The sequence below is a fragment of the Nicotiana tabacum genome, chromosome 4, assembly GCF_000715075.1.
Source record: "Nicotiana tabacum cultivar K326 chromosome 4, ASM71507v2, whole genome shotgun sequence".
NCBI classification, from domain to species: domain Eukaryota; kingdom Viridiplantae; phylum Streptophyta; class Magnoliopsida; order Solanales; family Solanaceae; genus Nicotiana; species Nicotiana tabacum.
This window is the reverse complement of record NC_134083.1, coordinates 77,828,077-77,836,585: the sequence shown is the minus strand read 5'-3', so window position 1 is coordinate 77,836,585 and position 8,509 is coordinate 77,828,077. Positions and strand designations below refer to the sequence as shown.

Sequence of the window (8,509 nt, the reverse complement as noted above, 5' to 3'; positions counted from 1 at the left end):
TTCTAGTAAAGTAAGCTCTTGCGATGTTTGATATCCGGGAATGAATCAGATCACATTAAGTCTATTATTATACACATAAATTTGTAAAAATGTTAAACTTGCAATTTTTCTTGAGAAAAACAAAATTCAATTCCGAAAAAATTATCGGATATTTACGCAAACAACCGGCCGAATTTACTATTCCTAATCAGTATGCATAGATTATACATGAATTATATATAATATATACCCGCCAGTTATTTTCAGTTTAAGCAATTAGGTGGACGACTATTTAAGTTAATTCTTCGGAAAAAAATCTCCACCAGTCTTAAAAGCCCAATTCAAGTAGCTGGGTAAAATCAGTGAGTATAGTATTGCTCTGGAGATGTCTTAGGTTCTTAGCAAGGTAATAATAGAAGTCTAATAAGATAGTCTTCTCAGATGCTCTTTGAACTTGCTGTACCAATCTAGACATTATCTCTTGGCAAAATACATGGACACTCCCTTAAAGTTATCCACATTTTTTATTTAGACACTTCATCTTCATTTGTTTCATTTTAACGCTTTAACAAAGCTTTTACCATGTCATTTAGACACAAAATTTGCAAACAGCCAAACACAAAAGATGTATGTAATTCACATGCCAAAGTTACGAATAAAACGAGGACAAGTGGATTCACTCGTGATCATTTTCCCCAATGATCCCTCGCCGGAAAAATCAATTTCCGGCCGTTTCTTTTCCAGCTCAATTCTGGGCTAAATCAAGAAACTCCAAACCGTAAAGATTGTTCTTCACCTTCAAATCTATTTTTCCACAAATTTTCAGACCATTCCACCGTGAAAACATCAGTTCCGTCATCACTGCCTCTTTTGTAGAATTATTCCAAAGGAGGAAAAAGTAAAACACGCACACACACATATGCAGAGGTTCATGGCTGTAGACTGAAGATGCATATGTTGTTTTTCAAAATTCATGATCATGGGTTGTTGGTTTAGTAGCTACAGAAAAATCATTGGCACAACAGAGAGGGGCAACCACCCTTGGAAAAAAATCTCTCCCTTCTGTTAGTATCATTTCTCTTCTGGGCCAACTTTTATTAGGAAAATTCTTGGCTCTCAAAGTTCAGAACTATCTTCTTCTCAGGGTTATACATTAGTAGCCAAATACTGATTTAAGCCAAAAACTATTAGATCTGAAAATTCGAGGAAGAAGAAAAAATTTCAGATTGGAACGCTACTTTTCTGGGCAGAATTGCAGCGGCCCAGATCTGAAGGAGGATTCGGTGGTAATCCTGTGAACATCTGAAATTGAAGGAGAAGTTGACCAGAAAATTTTCGGGCTGAAGCTATTCATTTTCCTGCAAGAAGTATGTCGAGTTTATTTTTTGGACGATTTCACGCACTTGAAAAATGTGAGAAACGCTTATCTTGCCAAGTCAGCATTTTGTGTCTAAAGTGACATAGTAATAACCTGGTTAAAGTGTTCAAGTGTAGACAAGTTTAAGGTATTTTGCCTTTATCTCTTTTACATATCCACAAGAAACTACTCATGTGGCACTATGGAAAAGAAAAAAATTACTTACTATGTATGCGAAAGAAGTTACCAGTGGCAGTGGCAGTGGCAGTCACAGTTTCAGGGATGAACAGTAAATACTTCCACGTCTTTCATCCCAGGATTTCTGACAGAGTACTGAAAAGTCCAACCATGGGATGCACCTGCATGAATACCACTTTTGTTGACTGCAAATAGAGCCCCAATGAAGCTGGGATATTTCCTTGCAATTCGCGATATAGCATCTTTTGCAGCTACTTTGGGTTCCATTCCTAATCTCATACTCTCTACAACCTGATAACTGGCATCAGGCAAACAACATAGAAAGATGTTTTATCTCCGTATAAGTTATGCTGGCCTCTAAAAACTGGAAATAAGCTTAGAAAAATGTATGAGGTCCAACTAGAAACTTCTCTAATGCCCTATAAGTGTGGAAGGAAAGAATAGAGTATTTCCGGAAGTGAAATCTAAAGCTTTATCACAAGTTCGGTTCCCAGCAAGAGAGATCTGGAGAGCAAGCAAAATCAACTACGTACAACCTAAGTACTGCCCATAATTCAGACACTTTTAGCACATATTTGCTATACCTATCTCTGATAGGATGAGAAGTGGGGTTGATGCAAGTCATGAGTTAATCCTGATAAGCTAGACCCAAAGAGCTTAGTCTTACTGTCGGGACTCGTGATAACTAATTCAGAAACAAGGAGAACTTTAAAATGCTTGTTTGATGCACGCTTGATCGTTTCTATATGCCATAAGACAATATGCTAATCATCATAAGTTGAATGATTTTAACTTTGTAGGAACACCATCTGTGTGTGTGTGTGCGCGTGAAAAACGAGAGTCCAAGCTTGACTACTTTATTCTCCTGACAAGGAGTTCTTATGTAAAATCCCCAACCTTCATACCCTTCTCTTGTAATTTCACCTGGTCAGCTATTACAAACATTCTGTTCATCTTACCACGGAAGGAAGCGCATCATTTACTTGGTTTCTAGACATATATAATTCTGCTGTACATAATGGCACAGAATAATTAGAGGAAGTTCCTGAGAAGTACCACGGAAGGAAGCGCATCATGATATCACCATCCCCAGTGGCTCCACAGGCACCAACTTCAGAATCAGCATACGCTGAAGACCCTGCTATAGGCCCATCACCAACCCTAGTGTTGCGTTTAGAAAGGGGCAAGGAGAAGTAAAAGGAAATTGTTAAAGATAGGAAACCAACAGCAAAGCTAAAAACCAGTTTGATATAATGTTGTGGTTGAATTACTACAGTAATGACGTTATTCTCTTAGAGAAGTAAATTTCTACTACTAGAGGCAAACATACTAAACATAATATCTTCCAAAGATCAGCTACTGATGCAAGTCGACATTCTACAAATTGATTTTAGAGAAATGAGATTCAGAAATCTAAATCTAAGTATAACAAATTGCTCCTTCCTTCTGTAATAAAATTTCCACCTTCCTTTCACTTAACACAAAAAACACTGTCCGCGCTTCCCTTCAGTGAGAACTTAAAGGTCTATAGTATATATGGGCCACTTTTAACTTCCCGATTCTATTATAAGAAATGTCACCACCTATCAACCATGCATGGTGGAAAGGGAAAAGAGGAGATTACTCAAACATAGACATTAAAGAGAGAGCTATTATGAATCCATATTTTTGCAAATTAGCATTATCTCTCTAGAATATATTCACGCACTAACAAAGTTCTTAATATACAAATGTAGACTGACAGGACTTGAGAAGCCGACAATGTGTAAATGTTAATCTTTTGATACCTCAGTGACCACCTCTAAAGATAATATTTTCTTTTCCACTCCAAAATAGATAAATCAAGCACTAAACTCTTCATTGAGATATATGAAAGGCTTATAAACTGTTTCACCTTATATTAGACACCCCTGAATAAAGGCATGTCCCTCCACAACATTACAGAACATGTCTTTTCTTCTTCCCTTTAAGACGAGCATGGTCCCTTTAGGCAAGGGATGGTAAGTTTGATAACCACATAAATAAAAGTTTGTGGCCTGTGGCCTGTGGCCTAAGCACAACAACTCTAAAAAGGTCATTGACTCTTTTCTATTACCTTCATGGTAAAGCATTGAAAGATCAAACAAATTGTTCTCATAACACAAACAAGTAAAGATCATCACCTTCCCGGAATCTTGAACGTGGCTCCATTAGTTGATGTACCAACAGCAATCCGTCCAACCTAAAAAGGAAAGGAATAAAGAATTCTAGTGAAAGAACCTAACGAGCCAGAAAATGAAGGAAGGCTGATACACCAACAACTTACCTGGTCAATGACAGCCATGGATATTGTATCATGGCTATCTAAACCAACATTAACTGATCCAAATTCGTCAGGCTGGAGCTCATTTGCCATCAGACATCTTCCTATTGAAGGACCATTTGGATTGTATGGACCACAATTATCCCCGGGGGAGACATTTTTCCAAAAATTAGGTTGGCAATAATTTGCTTTCCATTTCATCCACTTCTCTATTGACTCAACTGAGCTTAGGTTTATAGGCCCTGGAAGGCCCATTGAAATGGCAAAAGCTGAGGCTTGATCCCCAACGAGCATAGTATGTTTGGTATGCTCCAGCACTAGCTTTGCAGCTTTAATGCCCTCTGGTACATACCTCATAGCAGCAACAGCGCCAACCTCCATTGTTACCTAAGCATGTCTTAGCAACAAAATAAATTGCAAATTACGTTTGCCTTCGTCAAAGTGATCATGAAGCAATATACAAGAATAAACAGCAATGCTATTACTCGATGCATCACCATCGCATCAATTTACAAGAACAAAAAGAAATGTTATTACCCCATTCATCACCATGGCATCAATTGTAGTTTCTCCATTCTCGTCTGGACTTCCACCTGGCCCGACTGCCATGAAAATAATACTTATGAACTGTATATCTAGCGATGCAAATATAATATTGCATAAACCATCATATAGATGCTCAACTGCATCATTTCTTACCTTATGACTTGATTTTCTGTCAAGAACATTCTTCTTTTGCACAAACATTTGTATCAATTTCTCATATGTATTTCTTGATATATAATTTTTACTTTCAACAACAGACAATCAATGGACAGAGGACTTATCTTGTCAACCGAATCAACCCTCTTACATTGAAATAGGTCATATAAAATGAGGTAGATGTAGTGATATGATTGAAATTCCAGAGAAATTTTAGGTATATTGTACACAATATTCTTATTGATTATGTTATTGTTGAAAGTCAAGCGAATATTCTAATGATTATGTCATTTGGATTTCCAGAAATTAGGTAAATTTCCTTATTTCGCAAAACTCAAAATCCTATATAAGAAACCCTTCTTCTATCATGCTAAACCAACTCTTTCAAGAAGAACTTTTTTCTCATTTCTCATGGTAGTATCTCAACAATATTGGCGAAGATTTCACGTAGTTTCTACTAATTGGCAGGAAACCTTACACTATTTACTTGGCTAAAAAAATTTCTTGTTTTTTATAATTTTACTAATCTTTCTTCTTTCGGGTGACCATTCTGGCAGCAGAATCTCTTTCTAATAATCATTCTGGTGACACTGCGCCATTTTTTGGTGACCCTTTTGGTGGTAGATTCCCTCTTTTCAGTGACCGCTCCAGCAGCATTGTGTCTCTTTCTGGTGATTGCGCTTACTTCAGTCAACATCTGGCCATTCTTCAAGCGTTAACTTTCTGGTGATCATTCTAATGGTACCATGCCTCTTTTTGGTTTGTTCAGGCATCACACCTCTTTCCAGTGTCATTTCGTCAGCACTGTCCCAATCTTGCTGATACTCCAGTCCTTCTTCCAGCGTTCAAGCAACTTTTATGTTATCCGCTAACTCAGTCAACACCGGTGATGTCTTGGAGATTTCACCATGATACCTCTTTTCGACAACTAAGAGTAGATGCTTCTGTGTGTGTTGTAAGAAGCACATCCTTTCATTGTACAATTACCAACCATCTATTTTCATGGAGAAGTGTTCCATCATTGCTTTCCTTTTCCGTGACTGTTCACCACTTTCGCAACAATATTCAGGCACTGTTTACTAATCCATAGAGTTTTTAGTATTTCTTCTTTTCAGAATAAACAAACTTCAAGTTAGTTCCCTACTTTGAGTCTGAGGGGGCATGTGTTAAATCAAGAGGAGTATTAAGAATATTGTATAAAATAATCCCAATAATTTTCTTATTGTCAAAATAGAGAATGATTAAAAATATTATGCAGAATATTCTTGGGGGTCGTTTGGTACGCGGGATAAAGTGTGGTACTAAATTTAAACTATGTTTGATGGACAATATTTATACCTTTAACCAAACATAGTATAAACTTAGTCTAAGACGTAACCCTGGATATCCCACATTATCCCATGAAACTTGGTATTATTTTATCCTACCTCCCAGTTGGGATAAATTAGTTGGATTATAATTCCAGGACTATAATTCTAGGATAATTTAGTCCGCATATCAAACGACCCCTTAATGTAACAGTACTTTAGAATCACAGGAATCAGAAAAATTTCCTTATTTCATGCAGCTAAAAACTCTTGTTGTGCAGACATTGCATAGATCGTGGTTGGACGCTGTATTCTTATTGAGATTTCAATGAGTTTCTATTTTACTTGCTATTTCAATATTGAGTATGAGATGTAGCATCTTCCACTAAGACCTCTTGAACTTTTGAAATTGTCCAAGTCAAGACACAAGTCAGTCTGATATATATGCTTGGATAACAATCATAATATCGGTTCAAGGACTAAGAATGAGTAATGCGATTAGTGGCATCAAATCCTTGGAATAGAACACCACATTAGTTGCATAAATTCAACCACTTCATGAATGGACAAAAACTTTTTTGTTCATTATATTGGCTTTAAACTTGCATTCTTCCTAGGAATCATTTTGATGTCAAATAATCCGAGCGATGATCTTCTCCAGAAGAGTTGCAGGAATAATTGAATCTTCAAGGCTAAATACTAAACCAGAGGAGAGTTGCTTGGTATTAGGTCGAACTCTACTAGATGAAGTTTCCTAGGCATCTAATATACTAATTACTGGACTTAGATGGCATGTCCTTAGATTCACCTATTGAAACCTTCCAAAACATTATGCCAACTCAAATCTCATAGATATCTTAATCCATGTCTCTAAAAGCGAAATAAGGTAAAAAATGACCAGACTCCTACTTTAAGCAAGAAACCCAAGAACCAAAAAGTGAAGTGCACAGTTTACAAAATAAAAGTACAAAAATTTACATCAATTAGCACTTACAGCATCAGAAAAGCATTTAAGGTGATAAATTTCGAGTTTCAACATCCAATATACTATAATAATTATATTAAATAACTCCTATTACACATTTTATTTCGTTTTTCAATTAATCAGTCATAAAAAAAAGAGGAAATATTATTATAAAATGAGAGTGACTCTATACCTGTACCATCGCATCTTAGTTTCTCACAAGCAGAACAACCTTCTACAACTGCATCTACTGCAGAAAACCCACTGTCCACAGCCCTCCACGCAGCTCTAACAGCTTCCAAGAACGGCCACGTGCTTATTACCACAGGATATTGCAAAGTGCCCCCAACTTCATTCGCCAGTACCTATACACAACAAATTTATCAATGATTGTATAAATTGTAAAAAATCGAGAAGATTAAGAACAGGGGAACGTTGGGTATACAACGGAGAATACCAGTGTAAAGAGGAAGAGACGAGGGACTTGTAGTGGGTTCTTCATGCTAGACGCCTCTCAAAATCTCAACTCGGTCCGTCCTCTTTTTCACTCTGCAACACTCCAAACTCAGACGCTTAACACTATACTTTCTTATTTTGTTAATAAATAATTCACCCCATCCAGAAAATAATAATCACCCCCACGCAACCTTCAACGACCAACTTTAGGGGTGGGTATAGTTTCGGCAAACCCGAAATTCAAACTAAAATTCTAATTTTTTGGATTGTATTTTCGGATTGGATATTGAATTTAATTTTTAAAACTTTTGGATATCAGATTGTATATTGGATTTAGTACTTTGAATTTTTGAATATCTGAAAATTCAAAAGTTTTATGGTTTATATTTAGTTCATTATCCATATGCCAATAGTTGACCTACAGAAGGCCTATGACAGTCCGAGAGAGGTCTTATGGAGATGTATGGAGGCTAGTGGTGTCTCAGTGGCGTACATTAGGGTGATAAGGACATGTACGAGGGCGCGAATACTCGAGTGAGGACTGCGAGAGGTGACTCAGATCATTTTCCAGTGGAGATGGGGTTGCATCATGGATCGGCTCTTTGCTCGTTTTTATTTGCCTTAGCGTTAGATGTGCTGACCCGACACATACAAGGGGAGGTGTCATGGGGTATGCTATTCGCTGATGATATAGTATTGATTGACGAGACGCGAGGCAGAGTTAATGCTAGGTTGGAAGTTTGGAGACAGACGCTGGAGTCTAAAGGTTTCAAGTTGAGTAGGTCAAAAACTGAGTATTTGGAGTGCAAGTTTAGTGATGGGTTGCATGAAGAAGAAGTGGAGTGAAGATTGGTACTCAAGTCATCCCCAAAAGAGATAGTTTCAAGTATCTTGAAATGGGGAGATTGACGAGGATGTTAATCATCATATTGGAGCGGGGTGGATAAGATAGAGGCTCGCCTCGGGGGTTTTGTGCGATAAGAATATGTCACCTGGACTTAAGGGCAAGTTATACATAGTGGTGGTTAGACTTACTACATTGTATGTGGCTGAGTGCTGGCATGTCAAGAAGTCTCATGCCCAGAAGATGAAAGTAGCTGAAATGAGGATGTTGAGATGGATGTGTGGGCATACCAAGAAGGACAGGATTAGGAATGAAGATATTAGGGACAAGGTAGGAGTGGCATTTATAGAGAACAAGTTGTGAGAATTAAGGTTGAGATGGTTCGGGAATGTGAAGAGAA

General features: G+C 37.4%; 1 protein-coding gene across 3 annotated transcripts; it reads right to left on the bottom strand.

Moving 5' to 3' along the window:
- Positions 1-936: 936 nt before the first annotated feature.
- Positions 937-7,431, bottom strand: LOC107780569 (putative isoaspartyl peptidase/L-asparaginase 3). Of its 3 annotated transcripts, none has more exons than XR_001646852.2 (8): positions 7,267-7,427; positions 7,003-7,174; positions 4,374-4,438; positions 3,840-4,223; positions 3,697-3,755; positions 2,591-2,695; positions 1,563-1,832; positions 937-1,337 (listed from the first exon to the last, which is right to left on the bottom strand). XR_001646852.2 is itself a non-coding variant. In XM_016601116.2 (8 exons), the coding sequence occupies exons 1-7, from the start codon at positions 7,309-7,311 to the stop codon at positions 1,613-1,615; spliced, it is 1,050 nt and encodes a 349-aa protein (XP_016456602.1). In that variant the 5' UTR covers positions 7,312-7,428; the 3' UTR covers positions 937-1,337; positions 1,584-1,612. The 3 variants fall into 3 exon arrangements, 1 of the variants encoding a protein (XP_016456602.1); XM_016601116.2 differs by having other exon boundaries at positions 1,584-1,832; positions 7,267-7,428; XR_012708819.1 differs by lacking the exon at positions 2,591-2,695 and having other exon boundaries at positions 1,197-1,337; positions 7,267-7,431.
- Positions 7,432-8,509: the final 1,078 nt, after the last annotated feature.

Coding starts and splice junctions, on each gene's coding strand:
- LOC107780569 (XM_016601116.2), bottom strand. CDS start 7,311: ATGAAGAACCCACTACAAGTCCCTCGTCTCTTCCTCTTTACACTG. Junction 2,696..3,696: donor ACGTTCAAGATTCCGGGAAG/GTGATGATCTTT, acceptor ACGCAACACTAG/GGTTGGTGATGGGCCTATAG. Junction 1,833..2,590: donor ATGATGCGCTTCCTTCCGTG/GTACTTCTCAGG, acceptor GCCTGATGCCAG/TTATCAGGTTGTAGAGAGTA.